General features: G+C 41.1%; 1 protein-coding gene across 1 annotated transcript; it reads right to left on the bottom strand.

The window, feature by feature from the left end:
* Nucleotides 1–1,718: 1,718 nt before the first annotated feature.
* Nucleotides 1,719–23,189, bottom strand: arhgef37 (Rho guanine nucleotide exchange factor (GEF) 37). The gene is made up of 16 exons (XM_017429784.3): nt 23,106–23,189; nt 20,638–20,829; nt 20,305–20,369; nt 17,953–18,437; nt 16,149–16,278; nt 15,620–15,767; nt 15,284–15,483; nt 15,050–15,180; nt 14,203–14,307; nt 13,268–13,381; nt 13,014–13,183; nt 12,521–12,668; nt 12,312–12,440; nt 10,659–10,854; nt 9,175–9,344; nt 1,719–4,777 (listed from the first exon to the last, which is right to left on the bottom strand). Exons 4-16 carry the CDS (start codon nt 18,424–18,426, stop codon nt 4,565–4,567), a joined length of 2,328 nt encoding a protein of 775 aa, XP_017285273.1. The 5' UTR covers nt 18,427–18,437; nt 20,305–20,369; nt 20,638–20,829; nt 23,106–23,189; the 3' UTR covers nt 1,719–4,564.
* Nucleotides 23,190–23,566: the final 377 nt, after the last annotated feature.

Raw genomic sequence — 23,566 nt, 5'->3', positions numbered from 1 at the left:
CTTTCTTCAGCCTTTTTATTTTTCAGTTTTTGTAGTTTGAAAATATAAATATGATGCTGTGTTGTTTTTAGAGAGAGATTCAAAAAAAGCCAAGCTTGTTTAGCTACCGCCCCTCCTCCTCCGACACACACACACACACACACACACACATTGTATAGTCAAACTTGCAAACTGAAACTTATAGAATAAATGGAGAAATAAACCTCATGTTGTGTTTAAATACACCACAAAACCTAAAAGAACTAACAACCTCAGATCGACATGTGCTTTAAATAAAACTAACCAAACATTAATATTAACACTTAACCTGAAAGGTCAGATAGGATATCACACACATACAGTAACGTGACTTCCTGACACACACGATGTGGTTTTATACTCAACGCTACAGGAGAGGCAGCTTGAATTCATCACATCAGAACATTAATAAAGAAACAAACAATTGTCTAACATTCATTATACTCTAATTAAATTTGTTTTGAGACGAGTTCGTAGAGTTAAACAGAAGTTTATAACTTAAGTAAAACAGTATTTCTGTCAGTTAAAGGTGATATTACACTGAAATGTTTCTGTTAGGTTATTTATAAAAATGTGCAAATGTCTATTTATATTAATAATAGTTGGGAACTGCAAAATGTCACGGCTGTTTTTCCCCTGGATGGTGTCAAACCCATAATCACATCTAACTGTGCAGTTTGTAACTTCCAGCTCTGATCATGTATAACTGAGAGTGAGGTAAAACAGAAACCATCGTGTCGTGCATGTCAGGAAACTAACACCTTTGTGGCTTTTTCCCCGTCTGATTATAAAGACCTCAACATCATCAGGCAGAAAGATTCACTGAACATTGAATTTCTTTCATTAAAGAGGAAATTATTCACAAAAACAAAGGCGACAGCTTTTGTTTTGCTCATTTTAGCTTTTGTTATTGAATTGTTTTAAACTAACAGTTCAGTTTCAGCATTCACACTTTATTCCTCATTATTTGTCATCTTGTGGGTTTCCCCCCTTCAGTGCAGATCGATGCTGGGATGTCTTCGTTTCATTATCCATTAGCATTTCTTGACTTGGCTCTTTATCAATGAACTAAATAGAGCCATCTTAAAAATCAATTGAACTGATGCTAAAAAGAAACAAATAACCCTTTTGGACCCATGTGTCTGGATGTTGACGTCAGGCAAATAGATGATGCTATCAAGATAAAAACCTATGTGCAACAATTAAATAAATTAAACATCAAAAAGGAAAAAGTGTTTGTTTGTTGGGAAATACTGACTCCCGGGCAGTGAACTCACCTGGATGGAAACAGAAACTTCTTCGTTTATCTTTGAGGACAGAAGTCGGTGTGGCGTGAACACATTAAAAAGAAAACAGGAAGGCAGTAATAATACAAGTGAAGAGGTCTATTCGATAAAGCAGATGATGTAGTGACAGCTGCTGTGCAAACAGTCCAGGGAGCAAACACTTCCACTCTCGAAGAATCAGATTTTACTGGTTTTAATGGGAGAAAATGACTCCGCTGACAAAGAGGCTGTGGGATTTGGTGGCCTGAGAAATCAGGAGGGAGTCAGATTATCTAGCATTTCCAAAAAGGATTCAGTGGAGCAACCTAAAGCATAAAATCAGGGGTTTCTTCCTGCTGTTTTTTATTTGTTAACATTGGTATTTAACATCTTAATGCCTCTGATTCTTGCGTGAAATGAGACGAGCACGCTGAGGAGGTTTGAGTGTTGTTTTATTGAAAGCACACAGTCAGATCACAGCTGCTGCACTGCAGAGAATCCCATCTGCGGCGAGAAGACACGGGCGACGGAATTAACTCAACATCACAACTTTGGCAACACTTCAAGGACTTCATCGTGCTTCGACAGCATCAAATAAGTTAAAAAAGCACAACTCACTGACACAATAATAAATTATTAACAGAAAATTGTGTCATCAGCAGGTTAAACGTGCTTGTTTTACAGCAGGTTAATTAAAAATATATAGTGTATTAACAGAATGTTCAGAATCTACTTTGATTTTGCTTTCAGGTTATGTCAGAATAAATACTGACCAAGGTAATGATGTTAATATAAAAAACAAACAGTAAACCATAAAGACTCTCCTATCAAACAACCAATTTAAGTCCCCTCCTCCCTCTAGTGGTGGAGATGAGGAACAACAACAACACACTTTGACCAAAAATACCCAGAAAGACTGTTTTGGGCCTAAACATGCAAGTGGTTCAAGATTTTCCCTGTGTAGTAATTATACTTTATGCATATTTTGTTGAATATACTCAAACTATGAAATCAAACATGAGAAAGGTTATCCTAAACTATACACAGTGGTGCAGTGTGAAAGCGTTTACGCGAGAAGTTTTCCAGATATATTGATATGCAGTTATGAAATGCAGGCATGCAATCAATGTAAACAAAGCACTTTGATCAGAATACTTTACTCAACAAATCTGAGCATAAAAGCGTACCAACACATCAAAACAGTCAGGCTTCATCCTAAACGGCTCTTCTAAATGTTTTTATTTAAAGACACATTAACCATCAATATAAAAAGGATTTTGTTTCCTATTTTATGAATATTTCCTTCTTTTTACCAGTTTTTATTCATCCGTCTCTCCTAAAATGGCCTCTGAAAAGGAAAAACCAGGTAAAATCGCCTCGAAGACATTTGCTTTTGTGGCATTTTGAAAGTGTTATTGCCCGCTCTGTCAGAGGCCTCCTGCTGCTCTGCTCCTCTCTGACATTCACACTGATGGGATGAGCTGAGCTCCAGCTGAGCAGCTCCTTCCTCCTGCTGCACATCTGCAGCACATCTGCAGCGTCTAACTCAACGTGTGACCAAAGGGACGTCAGACAACATTTGTAACATTTGCGAAAGATAAATTAGAATATTCTGATTGAATGCTATAAAACTGATCTAACCTCTGAGACTTTTCTCGCTCCTGATTAAGCCGACACAAACTGACATGTTTGCAGCTAAATTATGCTGCGTCTGATTATTTTAGGGGCTGGTCAACTTGAAGAAAAGCTACAGAGACATTATTTGCGCTGATTGGACAGTATCCATGGCAACAACTATTATTAGGTGCGTATGAATGCAGAAGTGGGTCACCTCTGTCCTGTCTGGACCATTTCACGATTTAAAGCCTGTTAAGTGAGGAACCTGACTTGTATTGCTGTCGTGAGGGGCGGAGACGGTGAAAACACACGTTTACCGATCCTCCATCATTTCCGTCTGCAGCTCCTCCTCTCCCCCAGAGATATTTTACATTTACATCACATTACAAAGTCTGCAATGATGAGAGTGCCATGTAGCTGTCAGTCTCAATAGGCTGCTGCCTCTGCTTCCATGTGAGGAGGAGGAGGAGGAGGAGGAGGAGGCTCACACACACACACACACCTGTCAGCACGGTTTCATATATCACACACATACACACCATTTGCTCTCTGTGTCTCACTGCTGTAGTTATCCCACTAACACAGAAACCCTCTAATGAGAACACCCTGCCTTTCTTTTTCAATTTCTGTGTCCTTCTTTCCCGCTGAGGATCATGGGAAATGAGTCAAGGTTACACTCAGAATTCTCTCTTTTCCTTCATTTTTATGGCACTTTGAAAGAACAGACAAACTTCAAGATTATCCTTCAGCAAAGCTCTCCCCTCCCTTTAAACCAAGCAGCTGCAGAGCTGCTGCCGCATCCTTCATTTTCTACCAACGTCACATAAATCACTTGTTAAAGACGATGATTGCGTGGAGCAAAAACAGACTGAAACTTACAAAAACACAGGAACATCTCAAAGCTTATTGCACACATTCCAGCTCCTCAAGCCTCTCTGGTACTTCCACTTTCCCAAGGAACTAATTTACTCATCAGCCATGTCTGATGTTGAGTCAAAGCTTTTGATTTTCAGTCAAATGGACGTTTCTTAAAAGAGATACCTCATGCATCAGTTTCCTAAAATAAAAGCACAGAATTGAGAACGGACGAGCAGAACAAACTACCAAACGCTGTTAGTTTGTCTGTAAGCAGATTTTCTTTTTTAGATCAAACTTTGGTATGAATCATTTTCAGAAAGAGCTTATAAATTTATGTTTTTGGCTTTGCATAAAGCAGGACTGGAGTTTTTTTTTTCTGGCATTTGCAGATATGGCCCAAAAACTTTACTTAAAAAGTAAAAGGGTAAAATGCTGAATGTCAGAAAATTTCATGAAAAGCAACTTCTCTGGTGATGTTTTAAGTTTAAATCCACCCGTGTGCACAAGGAGTGCCGTTAAAAAGGCTGTGAAGATAAATTTTTAAAACGTTCCAGTTGTCAAACTAAACAGAATAGTCAGCAAACAGGACTGAGTGAAAAAACATCCATGCTGCTCAAGTCCTTGTTGCATTTGCTCCAGTATTTAGTTAAAAACAGAGATTTTGACACTGAAAATTAAAATAATTACTGGTTAAGATTGAGGATGCACTGTATTGTTTCAGTAGTAGCTGCAGCTTCATTAAACCACTTTAATGCTCCTGAAGCTTTTATTCTTATTTTGTCCACTTGCTTCTGTGCTTCCTCTTATCAAAAGACTCTGAAGCCAGGTGGCTCCGCCCCCATCGGCATCACAGTGAGGTAATTGGAGGGCACGTAGCCCCTCTGACCACCTGTAGCCTCCACCAGGCTCCATTCGGGGTTCCCTCGTTTGTCGTGGGGCTCCAGAACACGAACGGGCTCTCCGGCCTGAACAGAAACTTCATGGTTTCCCCTCGCAGTGAAGCTGTAGGCGGCCATCACCTGCAAGTCAAAAAGAACCAGAACACGCATTTTTATTCCTTTGTGCTTGTTTGTTATTGTGGAGAAATGGTCAAATTTGCCCCAGATCCACTTAGAAGATCACATTTATTCTGAATTCAGAGGAAAATCTTCATTAATGAGGCTCTTTTTAAACACATTTATAGACGCAGTTTGTCCTCCTCGGGTTATTTTACATGTCAGAATGTTAACATGACCCAAAAACATTAACAAGGGCAGCTTATAATAAAAAAAATTATACAGTAGACCTTCTTTAAATGTCATTTTTGTGGCTGACCATCTTCAAACCTAGAACAAGGAACTGAGGCTACGACTCACACAGGCTCAAAACTGGACAAATGTTGCCTGAGCTGATGGGATCTCCACAGCCAGCAGATCTCAGTCCAACCGAGCACCTTCAGGATGTGGTGGAACGGGAGACTCACATCGTAGACGTGCAGCTAACAAATCAGCAGCATGTTAAAATGTTACCGGTTCTCTGAGGAATGTTTCCAATATCCTGTTGAATCCATGCTCCAAAGAATTAAGGCGGTTCTGAAGGAAGAGGCCGTCCAACCTGGTTCTAGCAAGGAACCCAATAAAGTGGCTGGTGAGTGTATCTCTTCAGCAAGTTTAGGGTCAGCTCCGAGGTTTCCTACCAGTGGGACGTGCCCAAAAACCCTCCAGCAGGAGGCATCCTCATCAGATGTTTGAACCTCCTCAGCAGCTGAGCTCCACCTGGATGGTGAAGCTCCAACCAGCTCATTTCAGCAGCTTGGATCCCATTCTTCTGATAAGTGAGCTTTCAGCTCAGCTCCTCCTTCACCCCAGCAGACTGGAGAAGCAGCTCATCACTGCAGATGAGGCCCTGAAACTGGATGTCAACCCATCACTCATGAACAAGACTCCCTGATAATCGACCTCTGCCGTGGTGTTTTGTTATACGAGGTGCACCTTCTTTTTGTTGTGAGTTAGTCTGAATGTTACGAACATTGTCTTTAATGTTTGGAGTTCGTATCATCCATCCATCCATCCATCCATCCATCCATCCACTTCCTCTTATCCGGGGTCGGGTCGCGGGGGCAGCAGCCTAAGCAGGGAGACCCAGACTTCCCTCTCCCCAGCCACTTGGTTCAGCTCCTCCGGGGGAATCCCAAGGCGTTCTCAGTCCCTCCAGCGTGTCCTGGGTCTCCCTCTGGGCCTCCTCCCGGCGGGACGTCACCAGGGAGGCGTCCAGGAGGCATCCTCACCAGATGCCCGAGCCACCTCAGCTGGCTCCTCTCGACGTGGAGGAGCAGTGGCTCTACTCTGAGTCCCTCCCGGATGACCGAGCTTCTCACCCGATCTCTAAGGGAGAGCCCAGACACCCTGCGGAGGAAACTCATTTCAGCCGCTTGTATTTGCGATCTCGTTCTTTCGGTCACTACCCAAAGCTCGTGACCATAGATGAGGGTAGGAACGTAGATCGACCGGTAAATCGAGAGCTTCGCCTTTTGACTCAGCTCTCTCTTCACCACAACAGATCGGTACAGTGCCCGCTAAGTTTATATCAGACAACTGCAAATACTTTAAGTTTCTCTTTTCCTCTTAACTGAACTAAAAAAGGAAACATGAGAGAAAATACGCAGATACAGCTGCAAACACTCTGTACTACTCATCATTGTGATATTCTGTGAAAAGGTTAAGCCCACTAGTTATGTCTTGACAAATCCCAGCTCATCACCCCACACTCTCACATCCACAGGATGAAGGCTTCCTAATGAGCCTTGTGTTGGTGTGACAGAGCACCCCAGTCGTGCTAATAGCAGACTTTAGCTGGCTGCTCGGTGTCATTAACAAACCCTTCACCTCAGCCCACCTCTCGGCTGCAACATTAGTTCTGCCCCGACAGTCTACACCAATTAGCATTTAATTAGCATTTTGCCAGGCAGTGACAGGAAGGAAAAAGTGAAGTGACCATGGCCTTCGGCTGAGAAGGAATTCATGGTATAAAGCCAGACAGATACTTTCTGCGGCTAACTAGCTGATGGAAATTAAAAAGAAAAGAAAAACGTCAAGGAATGTAGCAGAGACCGTCTCCTCTGCTGGTATCTGGTCACGAACAGACAGACAGATTTAACTGACTGCCTGTGTGGTTCAGAAGGTAAAAAGTAAAAAAAAATGTGTTAAAATTGTGATTCTACCTTCTTCTCTGGAGTTTCTGGCCCAAACTGATAGAAAACTAGAAGCACAAACTTTCACAGCATCATCAGACGCTGGTGCGATCCGGATCACCCCCAAAATTCAATCACTAGTTGGTTGTGACAACCCCCAACATTTGCTGAAATTTTAATCTAAATCTGTTCATTAGTTGTAGGTAATCTGACAGAAACCTTCTCCTCAGTGGAGGTAAAAATCTGCATGTCTGTAAGGAGCTGTTGGATCTGTAATGTGTCCAAGACTTTAAACTGAAAGTGAATTTGATAAATAGGCTGTGGACAGTAGTTACTAAGGTGAGAGCAAAAGTTAAACTGTGTTTACGTTTTCTGATGGGTGGACTGAAATGATCCTGTTTTAGTTTGGTTTTTTTAAACCAACCAGAGGGAAATGAATGTTTTGTTTAGTTTGTAGCTGTTTTCTCTTTGTAAGACTGAAAAACAACATAAAGACAAAACTATCCCCTTTAAAGTAGAGTTGCTGCTTCGCTGCAGCGAAAGGAGCCAGTTGAGGTGGTTTGGGGATCCGATAAGGATCCCTTCGGAATGGTGTTTCAGAAATGTCTAACTGGGAGGAGACTTGTTGGACAGATTGTGTCTCACAGCTGTCCTGGGAACGCCTCGGAGCTCCTCTGGATGAGCAGGAGGAGGTGGCTGGAGAGAGGGAGGACTGAGGACATAATGGCTGTCGTATGGAATTAAATTATAGGGAATTAAATTTGAATGAAATATCTTTAACTGAAGCACGACAGTTTGTTGTCAATAAAAGGGCAAAAACTTGTTTCATTCATTGACAACAACACGGACAGCACAGGGTGTGTCTGTTTTGTGTCTGAGCAGACTTCGGGTCATGGAGGATGAATGTAAGGAGGAAAAACCTCCTGTATAAGGTCACTGGAGCAGTTACTCATTTTTACTGGCAAGGCATATCTCTGTCACATGTGCACAGATGCCCTCCCCACACACACACACACACACACCAGAATCTCTCGTGAACACACTCCCATAAAGCATTGCAAATTTACTGGCCCTGACACTCCATCTCTCACACTCAAATGGTCACAGATGTAAATCAATCCAGCAACACGCACATACACACACACACACACGCAGAAAAGCTTTATCTAAGCCTGCAGCCCTGCGTCGCATAAATTAACTTCAACTCTTCACACAGAAACCAACTTACAAGGTTAAACAGCTAATTATGAATCTTTCCACTAATAACACGCACAAACACCTTTCTGCTTCTGTGAGAACACAAACTGATTTAATGCAAACACTAGACGTTGGTCAGGCCTGTTGTTTCAAATAGTTTTTAGCTACCTGATTGCAATCAACCATCCATTTTCTTTACAGGCTTTTCTGTGCAGGGTCGTTAAGGAGCCGGTGCGTATCTCCAGCAGTCACGAACGCGGGGGACACCCTGGACAGGCCGCTAGTCCATCACAGGACCATTGGGATCAGCTGGCACTAAATACAAGCCTGCACAGCCTCAATGCACATCAAAAACGTTAAAAATCAGAACCCTTCTTCATATAAAAGCTCTGTTTTTTATGCATTTTCTTAATGGAGGTGGATTACAGTATGGGTGAGTTGTTCTTCGGTTCTGAACCTGATGGTGTGACTGGACGCTGAAATGTTCTGTGCCAATCAGAGGACGACAGTTTGAGGATACAAGAAAGGTGTCTGAGCTGACAGCTTTCACTTACAATCAGATTGAAAACACATCTGCACAGCCACGTTTACAGCCTAATGTTTAACTTTCATTTCTTAGCTGTAACTCAGCAGCCCTCAGTTTCAGAGTGAAATTTAAGAAATAAACTCATGTTGGCTGCATAAATAAACACACACACACATTGAAGCGTGTGGCAGATTGATGCTTTTGCTGCAGAAAGCTGTCACATTGATCAGTCAACTCTCTGGACTACACACAAGGTTCTGAAATGTCCAATTTAGTTTGTATTAGTATTTTGGAGTCTGGTTGCAGATAATTTAACCCCCCAGCTGGAGCCTGAGGTCTGTGTCATAAACAGTCTGAGTCAAATCTGACTTTTTTTATTTTATTATGTTTATATTGTCCGAAACAAACAACCCAACAGTCTGCAGGTTTATGGTTGGATCTTTTAGGCAGCAATGAGAATTACTAGCATCTCACAAGTGGTAACCAGACTTTAGTCCATACTGCATGTGGGAGTAATTACTCACCTGGAAGCAAGGCTGGCTCATGACATTCATCGGTTTGTATACTGGTGTGTAGGAGTGTCTTCTCCTTTCCGTCACGTCCAATGGTGTGTTCAGGAGCGGCGAAGGGGGCGGGTCCTCCATTGCTTGGTGATAACGAATGAGCTTCGATGAAGAAACGTAGCCTCTCCTGCCTGAACAGACAGTGATTCGTGCATGTTTTAGATGTTTAACACATCAGGATCCCTAACTGTTCTGTTGATGACATCCAGTCCCCTGAATCAGGGACACGTCCAAACATGGACTTAAAGAATAAAATATCTATCTACCTATATATAAGTTTTCTTTGTGTATCTATATGTGACTGGAAAACAAAATATAAACAGAAGATTTTTACAACATGCAACAAATTTAACAGATATTTTCACTTGTCTCAAATCTGAAAACATTGGAACGTTGTGTAAAATATAAATAAATCAGAAAGTGGTTTTATTCACAGTGGATCATAGTAAACACATCAAATGCTGAAGCTGGAATTAGACTATATACAGAAAAAAATAGGTAATTTTTAAGTTTTATGACAGGAAAGTAAACGCAGTAAAGGTAAGCTGGTAGCTGAAGGAGTATTTTGCAAATAATTATTTGGCTAAACGGCAACAAGGCCGTAAAAATGACTGGATATAAAAAGAGGCCGAATCTTTCAGAAGGAAAGATGGGCAGAGGTTCACCAGCCTGACAGAAACTGTCTGAAATCAGTGGAACAATTTCAGAATAAAGTTCCTTCATGGAAAAATGTGAAGCCTTTGAACATAACATCATCAACAGATCTGAAGAACCTCTGAGGTCAAAGGTCGAGGCTGGTTCTGGAACACTGTCTGTAAACACAGTTCACCGTGCCGTCCACAGATGCTGCTTAAAGCTCTATCAGGCAGAGGAGAAGCCAGATGTGAACAGATGTGTCTCCTCTGGACCAAAGAGGTCAGCCTGCCTCTCTGATGGTATGGGGGTGCATTAGTCCAGGTTTTAGAACAACATCTGCTCCCATCCAGGACTGCTGAACAGACAGAATGGGACAACATTCCCTCTAAATCCTCCACAAATCAGTTCAATTTTCATATAATATTTTAACATGCTAAACATTAAATTTGTGGATTTAATAAGTTTTGCTGTAAAAACAGCAACAGTGTAATAAAAACAGTCAGCCACAAGATGGCAGCAACGTGCCACATTTATCTTCCTCCTGCTCCTGTTTCATACAGACTTTAAATTTTTCACAGCTGGAAACTGTTTTATCACATATTCTGCTGTTTCTCCACTCAGTCAGCTCTGTTTAAAACCTCCCTGTAGAGATTTACAAAATTTTGATAAAACTAAATCCAACTTCAAACTGCAGTTTGTGCTAAAGTCGACACATTGAGACATGGAAAGCAAACCAACTTTGGAAAAGGTTTTGTGATTATATGTAAGCCTATTTTGTGGTTCAGTTCATGGATGTAAGATGTTTTCACCTCCAGCATCAACCAGCCATCTCCGTTTGTCTCCGCGCGTGTCTGCCTCGCTGATAACGGCCACAAACTCTCCCCGAGTCAGGTTTAGATCCAGGTCCCGGCTGCCCGCCACCGTGCTCATCACCTGGTAGATCTTTCCCGAACCGTGTTTATCCGTTAGCTGCTTCAGGCGGCGCTGAGAGGACGGGCTCAGAGGCTAAAAGGAAAGGAATGAAAATCAAGGATAAGTGTGAAGGGACCTGATATATCCTTGTTTTACAGTCATTTTGTTCAGGCTACTGCCTAAACTTCAGGTTTCTCATAAATAACAGCTTAGTTTTAAAGATCCTGTGAACTTGTGGACGTATTTAATGCCATTAAGAAAGCTGCAGAACAAGAAGCAGCACATTCTGGACCCATTCCTTCGTCACGGAGGAGTAATTACTCTGGAATGTCATGAAGCTGAAGATATTGTTCTGGATGTCGTGTGACTGATGGAACACAGTCGATAGAAACAATTATTCACAGGTTATTTTTAAACCTTCTGTGAATGCACGTTCCACTGACTCAAAGGGTTTTTGGGCGAGTTGTTGGATGAGTTTTACTCGAGCCAACTCAGACGCGTTTAACAGAAAGTCGTGGCTCACTAAGATTTATTTTTGTCTGAGGAAGAAATTATATATTGATCACGTGTTAGTGAAGAGTTGATAAATGATCGAATATTTACCAAAGTCCAGTAACAACCGAAGAACCATGAAATGTTGTTGGTCAGGAGCAGAATTTATTAATATGATCAACTTATAAAAGTAAAACAAAGTGCTGAAGTATCATCTTTATTTTTAAGTAGATAAAATGCAGAGTGACCTCGCTGAAATCTGCTGAAGAAGCTGAAAAAAGCTGATAAAACCATAACAGTAGCTAAAAGAAGCAAAATGCTAGCTAAAATTAGCAAAACACTAATTAAAAGCTGAAAGACTAGCTAAAAGTTAAGTTAAAAGTAGCAAAAAGGTAACTAAAAGTAGTAAATGGTTAGCTAAAAGCTAAAAGTAGCCAAAGACCAGGAAAAAGCTAACAGTATCAAAAAGCTGGCTAAAAGCTAAAAGCAGCAGAACAGCAGCTAAAATCTAAAAGTCGAATAAGAAAACAAAACTAGAGCCAGTGTTTAAAGGAACTGAGAATAATGTATTTTGAGGGGAAAATGTTTGTAAAAATAAAAGTTTAATATTTTGAAAAATATATAAATTACAAATCTTAAAAGTCACAGCACTTATCTCCTGAATGAGCTGAACTTTTTTATATATAAACAGCTAAAATGGCAAAAAGTCTGCAGAAGGAGTTAGATTGTAAAACTGTGCAAAGATTAAAAACCATAATAATCATGTTGTAGATGCTGTTTTTGAGTTATATAATCCCTGAATATTAAATATATAAGTGATGTTAAATATTAAGAATAAAAATCAACATTTATTTTCTTAGTACTGGAGGAATATCTGTGTTGTTGAACTGTATTGGTCTGAATTTGACCAGTTTAACAGATTATAACAAACAGCAGGTGTGTGTTCAGATTATTCTAATAACAACATTGTTAATTTACAGTCTTTAGTCAAACCTGTTGGTCTGTTTTTTCAGCTGCGTTGTTTTTACTCTGCAGGGCGAAAATCAACCAATCTATACCTGAACAGCTGGTGCGTTGAGGGAGTCCTCCACACTTCGACACACCGTCTGCAGCTTCCGCCCACTTTCCAGCACCTCAGACTCCGCCCACTTCCAGAAAGCGCTCGGGTCGAGCGAGCTGTGAGGAAGCTGCGAGGAGACGGATGGACACGGGTCATTTGAAGGCAGCTTTCAGGGTGAAACTTTCACTGGCGCCTGTGAGATTGCACCTGTTGTGCGAAGCTCTGGAACATCTGCTCCATGTCTGCAGCGAGGTCTCTGTGGAGGCAGCTGAATGTCCCCAGCATGCTCCAGATCAGCTGCAGAGCCAGGCCGTTGAAGCGAGGAAGCTCGTTGAGGAGCAAAGTGTTGATTGTCCTAAAACAGCGAACAGGAACGGAGGACAGGTGCAGCGTTTGCATTGAAAACCACAAAAACAGTGAAGAAGGTGAACGCTTTAGTCCAGGGGTGTCCGATCCTGGTCCTGGAGGGACACTATCCTGCTCTTCAGCAGGTCTTCAAGTTCTGCAGAAGCCTGTTAATCACTCAGTCATTCAAATCAGGTGTGTCAAAGCAGAGAAACACCTAAAACATGCAGGACAGCGGCCCTCCAGGACCAGGATTGTCAAAAGCTCCCTTCGCCACCGAAATCAGAGTTTAATCAGCTTGAAATAAACTCTGCAGTAACTGGGAGCAGCAGCTGATGAACGTCTCTCTCTGTACCTGTATGTGTTGGCCACAGCCTGTTCCTCGTAACTAAGATTGGATTTGGATTCGATCATCTCGAAGTCGAGCAGCTTGTCGAGCCTCTTTCTGATCAGGTTCCTCGGGCCCACCAGGAGGTCACGGAGCGCACACAGAGGCTTGTGAACCAGCGTCCTCGTCCTTTTTTCCTGAAGGAAGGGAAGTAAAATGTCAGCTTTGAATCCGTTCTCCAGGAGAGATGTTTAGGTGCCTCTTCATCCGATGAAACTCACAAATGTTGGAAGGATCCACTGCCTGAGTGCCGTGGTGATCTCTTTGTAACAAATGGGGCTCTTCTCTCCGTCCATTTCAAAGTCAAACTCTTCTGTCTTGCAGGTAAGAAACCTCTGCAGACCAAAAACAAAAAGGTTAGAAGGTTGATCCAGAACACACAGATGTTAAAGCAACGAGGTGAGGGAAGGAAAAGGCAAGACAGGAACCAACTTAACAACAGTTTAATTTAAAAGATACTTTGCATGCAGGTGATGATAAAAGCAGAAAAGTAGAGGGATAATGTAAAATAAGAGGGAATGAAGTGATTTCTCCTGCCTGGAAACAGAGTAAAAACCTTGAGAAGGCTAATTTTAGGGCTGAGTTTACACAGCGTGACTCAAAAATGGAATAACATCAGTAAACAGATATTTCCTTTTATTTAACTTCTCCACCTGTGGTCTGGAAAGTTCCAGTGTGTGAGCTGAAATGAGTAAGTGTTGTTCTTATTTAACCTTTAAAGGGACACATAAGAAAAACACCCAATAACTAACAAGAACTGAGGATTAAAAATAAAAAGTTACATTTTTGACTGATTATAAAGGAGTCTGGTTTAAAGCTGCCAGCAGGGTCAGGGTTCGGGTTAGAAGATAAGCAGATTATGTGTCTGGAATCTGATGAGACTGCAGGACGATCACAAACAAAGAAACACGTGTTTCTCGTCCAGCTTCACCGTGGAGTTATGGGTCAGGATCAGGGGCAAACTGTGATTCCTGACAGAAACTAAGATGTTTGTTCTGTCTGGGATCCACACCAGGAAGTTTCAGGCCTCCGTGATCCTCCTCCTCATAAAAACATCTTTATTCTCATTAAAGAGGAAATAAAAACATCTGACAGAGCTGCCACATCTTCAAACTGTGGTATTTAAATCTTTTTTAAAAAAGAAAAACTGAAATACCTGCAGGTGGAGAAGGTACTGCTCCACGTTCTCCAGAAGAACCAGGATCCCGTTCTCCAGGATGTTAAAGAAACCTTCAAAAGCATCAAACTCCTCGTCTACAAGCTGCAGGAGAACGTGCAGAAATACTTTGTGAAGCACGAGATTAAAAAAAACATGCAAATCTGGAGGAACAAGCTGGAATTTAACCCTTCTGACAAAGACTTTTATTAAACTTTAAAGTCATCATCTGATGATTAAAACATACAACAAAGATTTTAGGAAGAAAAGAGTTTAAAGGATTGGATTTACATGAAGACAGATTTATTTTTTTAGTTCCTGGATGATATTAAAGATCTGAAATGATCTCAGGAATAACTCGAGCCAGATGTAAGGTTCTGTGTAAACATGGACTGTTGAAGTTACTTCATTTAGGTGTGTCAGAAATGTCAACATCATTTCCCACATACATAACTCTGCATCGGTTTTCTTTTTTTTAATTTTTACAGCTGATCTACAAAATGTTACGCTGCTCATCACAACAACATGAACGAAGTTGCCACAGATCATCTTATTCTCACCAGGCTTTAATCTCTCATGATTTAAAAGCTGGAAATTAATTTATTTTTTTAAAAAACAAGCAGTTTCAGGTTCTGCCTGGACCTGAAAAGTAACAAAGGTAAAAGGTTTGCAGCAGAGTAAACAGCTCTAATCTTTATCCTGTTAATGGTTAACTGCTGAGGAGCAGCTGAAGGTTAAAGATGTGATGATAGAGGCGTTTTATTGCGTTTGGAAATGCGTTGCTTCATTGATCCTTCTGGATTAAGCTCGGCTCTGTTAGCTGTCTGCTTTCACAACAAGATCCCACCTTCGGTTTAATTCCAGTCTCGTGTTTTAGGTGCTGGCTGAACCTGGCGGTCTTCTTGGCGATACTGTGGGTGTTGAGGCGGTTGATCTTGTCCCTGATGGTCAGGGACTCCGTCTTCTTGTATTTATCAGCTACAAACAGATCAGGAATGCTTAAAACCCTTCCTGGAAACGTCTGCACCGAGCAGAGTTCTCGTTTTAATCAGAAGGCCCAAAATGAGACGCGTTTTCTCACCGACTTCCCGGAAGCGCTTGTACTCGTTGATGCGACAGTTGAGGGCGATGGAGGTGTGAGCGGTCTGCTCCAGGAGGGCGTAGGCCGGGTGAGCGGGCTCCGTGTGTTTCTGGATGGTCTGCAGGAGGAGCGGGTAGCGGGTGATCTGCTGCACCGGCATCACCAAGAAGAAACTCAGAGAGGTGGCGTTCACCTCCGGCCTGGGGAGACACGTTATCAGCATTTTCACTCATTTATAAAGAAAAAAGTAAATAATACAAGACATTTTACTGATCATTAACTGCTCTGGTGCTTTTTGGTGTGATGTGAGGCCAAAAAAACCAGCTTGAAACTTACGCTGAGAGCTTAATGACTCTGATGATCTCCTTCCAAAGTGCCTCTTTCTGCTTGTAGCCGTTCTCCACCACCGAAATATTATTGTAGTTAGCCAAGTATTCCTTATAAGCTGCTTCGATGTCTGAAGACAGACTGAGGAATGAATTACCTGTCAGGAGAAAAGACGCCATTTTACTTCGTTACATACAGGAAAAACACGAGAAGATTTAAAATAATTCAGCATTTTAGAAAACAACGACTTCCCTGCATCTGTGAGAATAATCCTTTTAAATAGGAGAATTTTGGAGGAGTTTTCGAAATAAATAGATATTACTAAATACAAGAAATGGTTTAGGAGTAATTTACTGAAACTAAAAGCCAAACAGACAACAACAAGCATGTTAACAAAAAGAAATTACACATTTAATTAGATAACAACGATCTTCCTTTGTTAAATCCTTACAGGCTCATGTCCAAGCAGTGACACACCCAGTCAATATCTGTAGTTTTACTGATTCAATAAGCTCTTAAAGGAAGTTGTATTTCTTACAGAGAGTTTCTAAGTAGTGCGGGTCTTCAGGCTGGAGGTGCGTTTGGTTGAAGAGGCTGAGAAGACGTCTCGACACGTCCATCACGTCCTCGATGTAGAGAAACAGACTGTCCAGGTTGGCTGGAGGAGGCTTTGATTGTTACAAGAAAAAGGAAATAAACAGAAGAATGTGACTGGACAGCAGACTGGACTCGTGATGCATTAAGAGATGCTGTGTTTTATTCAGGCAGTTATTCCTCAAACACAGGATGAAAGAAGAAAAATTACCGTTTTAAAACTCCTCACAGAAGAAAAACTAGGCTTATAAGATCTGATTCAGTCTCATTAAACATTAAACTAACATTAAATAACATAACTGTCTTCTCATTATTTTTTATTCAATAAAATTCATTCAAACTCTATTTGCATGCCTGACTTATAAGAAATAATGATGGAAAAACAGGTGAACTCGGTGAGAAAACCTGGAGTCATTATTGCTGCCTGGAATGAGTGCAAAGAAGCTGTTTGGAGTAAATAGAGATAAACTATAAAACAAATAAAGAATAAAATCTGGTTTAGTTGTGTCTGCAAATGTCCTGTATGTCCCTCGGCTGTTATCAAGATGAACGTGGGGAGAATGACGCCCAAAGAAAGTTTCAGGTCGAGAACGATTCGTGCACATCTTCTGTTTGACTTTATGACGTATTTTACTGAAGGAAAAAGGATTTTCTATACAAAAGAGTAAAAGAACAAACTAAAAACATCAAATCTGGTAACTGGTAACTACAGTTATTACATAATTCTAGGATTAAAGGTTTATTATTTAATTTTTACTTAAACAATACAACATGTTTGTCTGTAGTTCTTCTCTTTGCAGCTGATTAAATCTTTTTTGTCCTCCTCCATTTTATTCTAATAAGAGAATTGTGGTGAAAAACAGAACAATCTGCAGTTTCTCCACAGAAAACAATCAGACGGCTCATCAGTCTAACAATATCAGCATTCATGTCCAAGTTCTGTTTTTCTCCTCTCTGCTGCCTCTGTTTTTCACCAATCATCTTCATATTTTATATATAATTTAAAGTCTTTTTCACTCATTTTGTTCAGTTTATAAAATATATGGTAAATTTCTCTCTTCAGATGAGACACTGAACAGTAAAATTCCTCCTTTCATGTGAACTTAGCTCCTTTATTTTATATTTGTTCCCTTAAAAATGTCTTTTCTGTTATCGTTTACATGCCCACTCACAGTTCATTAGGCCGAATATGTTTTATGAGAAATAATGAAGATTATTTCCCTGTAATCAGTGACACCTCAGACATAATGAAAAGCTGCAGAGCTAATTCTTATAACTGTTAAAACTACTTCACTAAGAAACATGTTCTATTTTTTGTATTTTCAAAACAAGAGTACTTTATATTTCCCATCATTTGGTAAACAAACACATTATCCTCCACCGTTGTCTGTCAGCGGTGAGCGATAACCAGAACTTCTAGTGCAAAAATCTTCTTCTTTGTCACCTTTTTCTGTGTGTATCAGTGTGTAGATGTTTCGTGATGACAGGTTTGAGTATTGCTACTAAAGAATCTGAAGTGTTTCCTTGTGAAATCTGTTCTCTGTGCTGTTTATAGTTTAGTCGCTGTGAACCTTATGAATGGATGACAGGTGAACGTGTTAAAGAGGATGTCTCTTTCCCGGAGTTACAGATTTATTTACTCGTCTTCAGACTTGCTGACATGCAAACACATAAAAGGAGCTCATGCACCTAAAACTGCTCGGTGTTTGAATTAAAACATTTTCTGCAGGTTATTTGTTTTCTCTTACCTGGAGTTGCTTCAGGTTGCTCCGAATATTTACGGAACAAATCTGCAGCATTTTCAGATAATTCTTCTCAGTCTGGACAAGTTCCTCTATGGCCAGCCGCTGTCGCTGGGCTTTCCTCTCTTTAGCCTCCTCTTCCTCCTCCTCACGCCTCTTTTTGGCCTCTTCTGCTTCCTCTGCCAGCCTCTCCTCTGATATCGAGTCCTCGGAGAAGCTGTCCTGTGAGGGAGGCCTTAAAAGTGGCCGCACAAACTTCGTATTTGAAGAATTAGTTGGAGTCGGAGACTCCTCTGCCGTTTCCTCCTCTGAGCTGAGCTGAGCGTCTCCAGCTCCGTCGTCTCTCTCTGAGAAGCTTTCCGTCGAGTTCTGGAGCTTCACTTTCATGGCGCTTCTTCTCACCGCTCCTTGGGGTCGCAGAGAGGACGGAGCCGGTGTGGGGAGCACCAGCGTGATGGAGGGCCTCCTGGGCACCTCCATGACGGAGATCACTGTCAAACACAAGATCACTTTAAACTTTATTCAGTTGTTAAAAAATCACATTTCTTCATCACGTTCTGACTTGTGTGTGTGTGTGTGTGTGTGTTTCCTCTCCAACATTTCTTCCTTTATCTCTGGGAAGTAGAGTTTCTTATCTCCATAATTTGAAAGTAATGTGAAGCATGTCCTTTTTTCATGACACTGAGAAAGGATGGAGGGGTCTTACAACATCTGTCACATCTGTTGTAGACGTCATGAAGAAAGTTACAGATATGTCAAAGAAAAGTGTCAACACAGCATTTTTACCCAACCATTCATCACCCAGTGGTCACTGCGAGAGGCAGGGTACATGTGGACAGGTCAAAAGTCCATCACAGAGACACGTGGAGACAAACGAGACAAACAACCGTTCACGCTCTCATTCACACCTCGGGACAACTTAGAGTTACCAAAGAACCTGACCTGCATGTTTCTGGTCAGTGGGAGGAAACCAGAGTACTACAGAAAGGCTCCAGGCCGGGAGGCGAACCCGCAACCTTCCTGCCCTGAGGCCACAGAGCTAACCACTGGGTTATTAACCACCCGTGGCTCTAATAACCCAATAAAGCAGCAGATTACATGCTTTATTTATTTTAGACAAACCTGCAGTGAGGGAGAGACATATTGTCATGGATACTGTGAGGCACAATGTGCCAACCCCCAGGAAGCTGCAGCCGCTGTGTGACAATTAACCACCACATGAATCATCTGTGGCTTTAAAGGACAGACGCTGCAGAAAACCTCATCGTTGACTCAGTGAAAAACGTACAAGTCTGCGAGAGAAGACTTCTTTTCTGATTACTGTCCTCTACCAGCTAACATCATGACAAAACCTTTGTGATGTACAATTATGATCATTATAAACACATTTTACTCCTCTATTAACAGCTACAGAGTCATATGTCATTGAATAAACCACCTGAAAACATGTTAGCTCATCTTATAATTACACAAAAAAAGAGTCATCAAAATTAAACTCCTCAACAGCAGTGAGGACCAGTGAAAGTACAACAACCTGTGCCTAAATGGGCTTTCAGAAAGGGCTGAAAGCTGTTTGCATCTGGCACCATCATGCAGGCAGTAAATCCAAACCCGAATGAACAGCTGAGGGTGTGCATTCATATCAGGCATTATTTATATTTGTGCCTTGAGTGACCACTTATTACTCAAGATGCAAATTTCTGCATCAAGTGTGAACAGGCCCTTATTAGCAGTTAGCACTGCAAAAGAATTGTGTTTCCAGCTCTGAGTGGCTTTAATTTAAACTCCAACCAGGTTTAATACTGAGGCCAAACACAGCAGCAGCACCTCGTTCATTCAGTTCCTTTCTCCGCTCGTTCTTGTTCAGCGTCGTGGGAAGATGATGCCCGTCTCCAGCAGTCATTGGTCGAAAGGTGAGGTACACCGTGAGCAGATCAGCTCATCACAAGCATCACAAACACACTCACACACACACCTAAGTCTGAACTGACAATTACCCCAACATGCATGTTTTTAGACTGTGGGACAAAAAATACCCACAGGGAGAGGAGTCAGACCCAGCACCTCCGTCCTGCAGGACAACTGTGCAGCCAGAGTGGGCCAGTAAAATTAAAAACTTTGAGTTTGTTAAATAAAGAGTAACTCATGTTTATACTGCTAATAATAATAAGGTGCTTTAATAAATATAACCTTTGCAACAAAAACCAGCAGCAAACACAAAATGTCCCTTCTGACAAGAAGTGCTGAGGAAGGTTCAGGGTAAAAACAGATCGCTCCAAAGACGCCACTGTCCTGACAATAACACGGTGTGCAAGAGTGACCCTCACAAACATTTTCAGGTGATGAGGTTGTCATTACCTTGTCTGAAATCCTTGCTGAGCTGCGGCGACCGGAGACCTCCTCCCGACGTGAAGCAGAATGTGCTGCAGAGGAAAACACAAACACAAACACACCGGTGTAACTTTCTCCAGTGACTCACACACAGCAGGCTGCTGCTGAGCCTCATGTGGCCGGAGTGTGTGAGTCAAGGAAAGACATGCGAGGAAAAGGGGGGGATGGGAGTGGAAAGAAGGGTGGGATGGCTATTTAGCAAAGGAAACAGAGGGGAGGGTGGCCACACACACACACACACACGCTGCTGAATGAGCTGACTGACTGCAGCAGCTGGTTGGAGGAGGAAGTTGCACTCACTCAGCTGGACTCTGATTGGCCGATCAGTCTTCTCGGGGGTCTGTAGAACCAATCAGAGGCTCGGTGCGACCCTGGGGCCAGCGAAGACGGGGCAGCGGAGTGATTGAAGTTCTGCTCACCCAGAAAACAAAAGCACAGGGGGACGTCCCATCCTCTTTCAGCCGCAGAGGGATTGTCTGCATCTTCTGGTGGCTGCAAACAAAAGGAGACATTTAAATTTAAAGTCACTACTTAGCTTTTTGTGTCAGATTTATTTAGACACACAAGTTGTATTTCAAACGAACAAGCAAACAAGGCAAAAAAAAGAAAGGTTTTGTTCATTTTTTGGCTAATTTTACACCAAATTGTGAAAAGTTTGCAGCCTTTCAAAGTGTTATTTGCCAGAGTGTATAAATTTAAAACATAACTTAAAATGTAAGTTAGAAAAAGCCTACAACTTTTTTATTCGTAATGTCTTTTTGTGCGTTTGTTGTCAAGATATTATAGTAAACTTGTGCAAAAATCAATAAAAATAGTCTTATTTTCGTTATGTCCTGTAACATTATCCTACTTTGTTTAGACATTTTTGTTGCTTACTGCTGTGTTTTTACCAGCCACCAAATTCACAAAAAGACCCTCTATGAGCAAAAACAAGTCCCAGGAAATCTCCTCTTATCCTCGTGCCGAATGTTACGTAAAGCCAGAGAGTTCAGGTTCATACATGCCAACAAACTCCCAACGCTCTACAACATTTCCCATCCGGTTTTAGACCTCGGCTGTTTGGTTACCTGGACATTAAATTAAATAAGTTGCTTCCTTTAGGTGTCATTTATAAATGAAATGCTCGTTCCACGTCATGCCAAGCTGAATGAGATCTGAACCAGAGGATGTTCTCCCAGCAGCCGGGTCTGATGGGGAAGGAATGAGGAAGGCAGGAGTTAATCTTATCATCGGATCGGTATGTCTAAGGAATGCTGCAGAGCCGACTCCGATCTGACAGCAACAAAAAAAACAGGTTTGAAGGAAAGAAATAATCCCTGGATGTACATCTGCAACTAATCCAAGATGGCCACTGCAGTCAGCTGTAACTCAGTCAATTTGACAGATACTGAGGCAGAATTTGGTGTGGAAGTAGCTGAGAGTCGTCCCTAATAAATACTAACACGAACAGATTGTGATATCGCAGGAGATGATGCAGAACATTATATTCAAAAACTGTCATTTCTCATAAGATCTTATTTTAAAACAGGCGATATGCTCTCCTTTCATAGTAATACGTATTTAATTAAAGAGTGAGTTTATACAGTTCAGAGCTTTCTCTGTAGACCAAACTTAGAGGTGAAAATGTGCTGCCGAAGCTGCAACAGAGAAGTTCTTCTGAAATGTGCAAACCACAAAGTTTAACCTTCCGGTGACTCTCTGTTTGCAGAACCAAACTGTGTAGGTGTTGTTTGTTATCGTGGAAAAATTTACAGATCGACTTCATTCTGCAAGAAATTCAGTCAGAGTTACTCATATTTAGAGTGAAGCTTTCAGAAGAAAACCAAACTGTTTTATCTGCTTTAATAAAGACGTGGTTGGAGAAGATGGAACGGACTTCTGCTTCTGTTATAAATAAAAGCTCTGACTCATCTGGTAAAAAGTCAAATGTTTCTGGCGTAAAGTAAACTTAAATATGGGTTTATGAGATTTGCAAACCATTGCATTTTGTTTTTTTATTTACATTTTTCACCTTTTAACTTTTCCAAAACTGTAATCTTATGATTGATGTTATCATTTCTTCAGAAAATAATATAATTTTAACCCTAACCCTGAATTTTGTTTCCTCAGTAAAAGTAAAGCATGTTGGATGTTTGTGCATCCACGATGACTTCAAACTGATCAGAAATAAGAGCTTATATTTCACATTTCTTTCTGCTGTTTTAGTTTCATTTTGCAGTAACGACAGAAGGACAAACAGGTTTAAAAACTGAGCACACATAAAGGTGATATTTAGTACATTAAATTACAAAACAGAAGCTTAAAACATAATATTTATAGCTTTCGCATCTTTTAAAATCTATCCCTTATACATGTAGATATTTATCATACAAACAGGAAATAATCTAATAAGTGTCTGTCATAAATCCAACAGTTTTATGGTTTACTGATAAATAACTCTGAGACAAACTGGATGTTTTGTATTTCATCTTGAGGTTAAAAGAAGACGCTTTCTTTTTCAATAAAAACCGAGAGATGTGGGTGGAAACCAGTCAGCGAATTTCAGGTTTTATTTTGATTTTTGCTTATTTCCTTCAGACAGCAGAGCAGAGATTTCTGTTATTAAAGTCATGTAAACACAGCACAGCCAGGCCAGATCTGAAGGAGAAAACACGCCTCCAGGTTCATTTCACCCACAGAGCCTTCAGGTAAACAAATAAATAAACAAACAAACAAATAAATCCTAAAACGGCGGAGAAATCAAAGTAAACCGAGTTCAGATGTCTCACCGTGTTGTTACCGTCCTCTCATCGTGTTCGTGTTGCTGCTCTCCACCTGTTGTCAACCAGCCGCTCAGTTTCTGTCAACAAAAACAACCACTTCCTGTTTGACCCAACAAAATAAAAGCACAAGGTGAGAGGCACGTCTATTCAGAGTAAGAGCTTTCTAAAGCTGAGCAATGATCTGCTTTCGCTGTAATAAACTTAATTAGCACAATGTTTCTCTCATATCAGTGGGTAAAGTGTCCTTAAATTAAAAAAAGCTTCCACATTGTTTTTGGATTTGTTTACACTGAGTGCAGACCCACATTTCAGACTTGTGAATCAATATATCTGGAAACAACTAAAGTAAACGCTTTCAAACTGAGCCCTTTTATTTAGTTCTAGGTAACTTGTTTTTAAAGCTTTATTTCATTCTTTGCAATGAATTAAGTGTCATTTACTACAAACTGGGGAGCTTTTTGACGGCA

This window comes from Kryptolebias marmoratus, linkage group LG9 (genome assembly GCF_001649575.2).
Source record: "Kryptolebias marmoratus isolate JLee-2015 linkage group LG9, ASM164957v2, whole genome shotgun sequence".
Classification (NCBI taxonomy): domain Eukaryota; kingdom Metazoa; phylum Chordata; class Actinopteri; order Cyprinodontiformes; family Rivulidae; genus Kryptolebias; species Kryptolebias marmoratus.
Note: the sequence above shows the minus strand (reverse complement) of the source record. Positions and strands in the feature narration are given on the sequence as shown.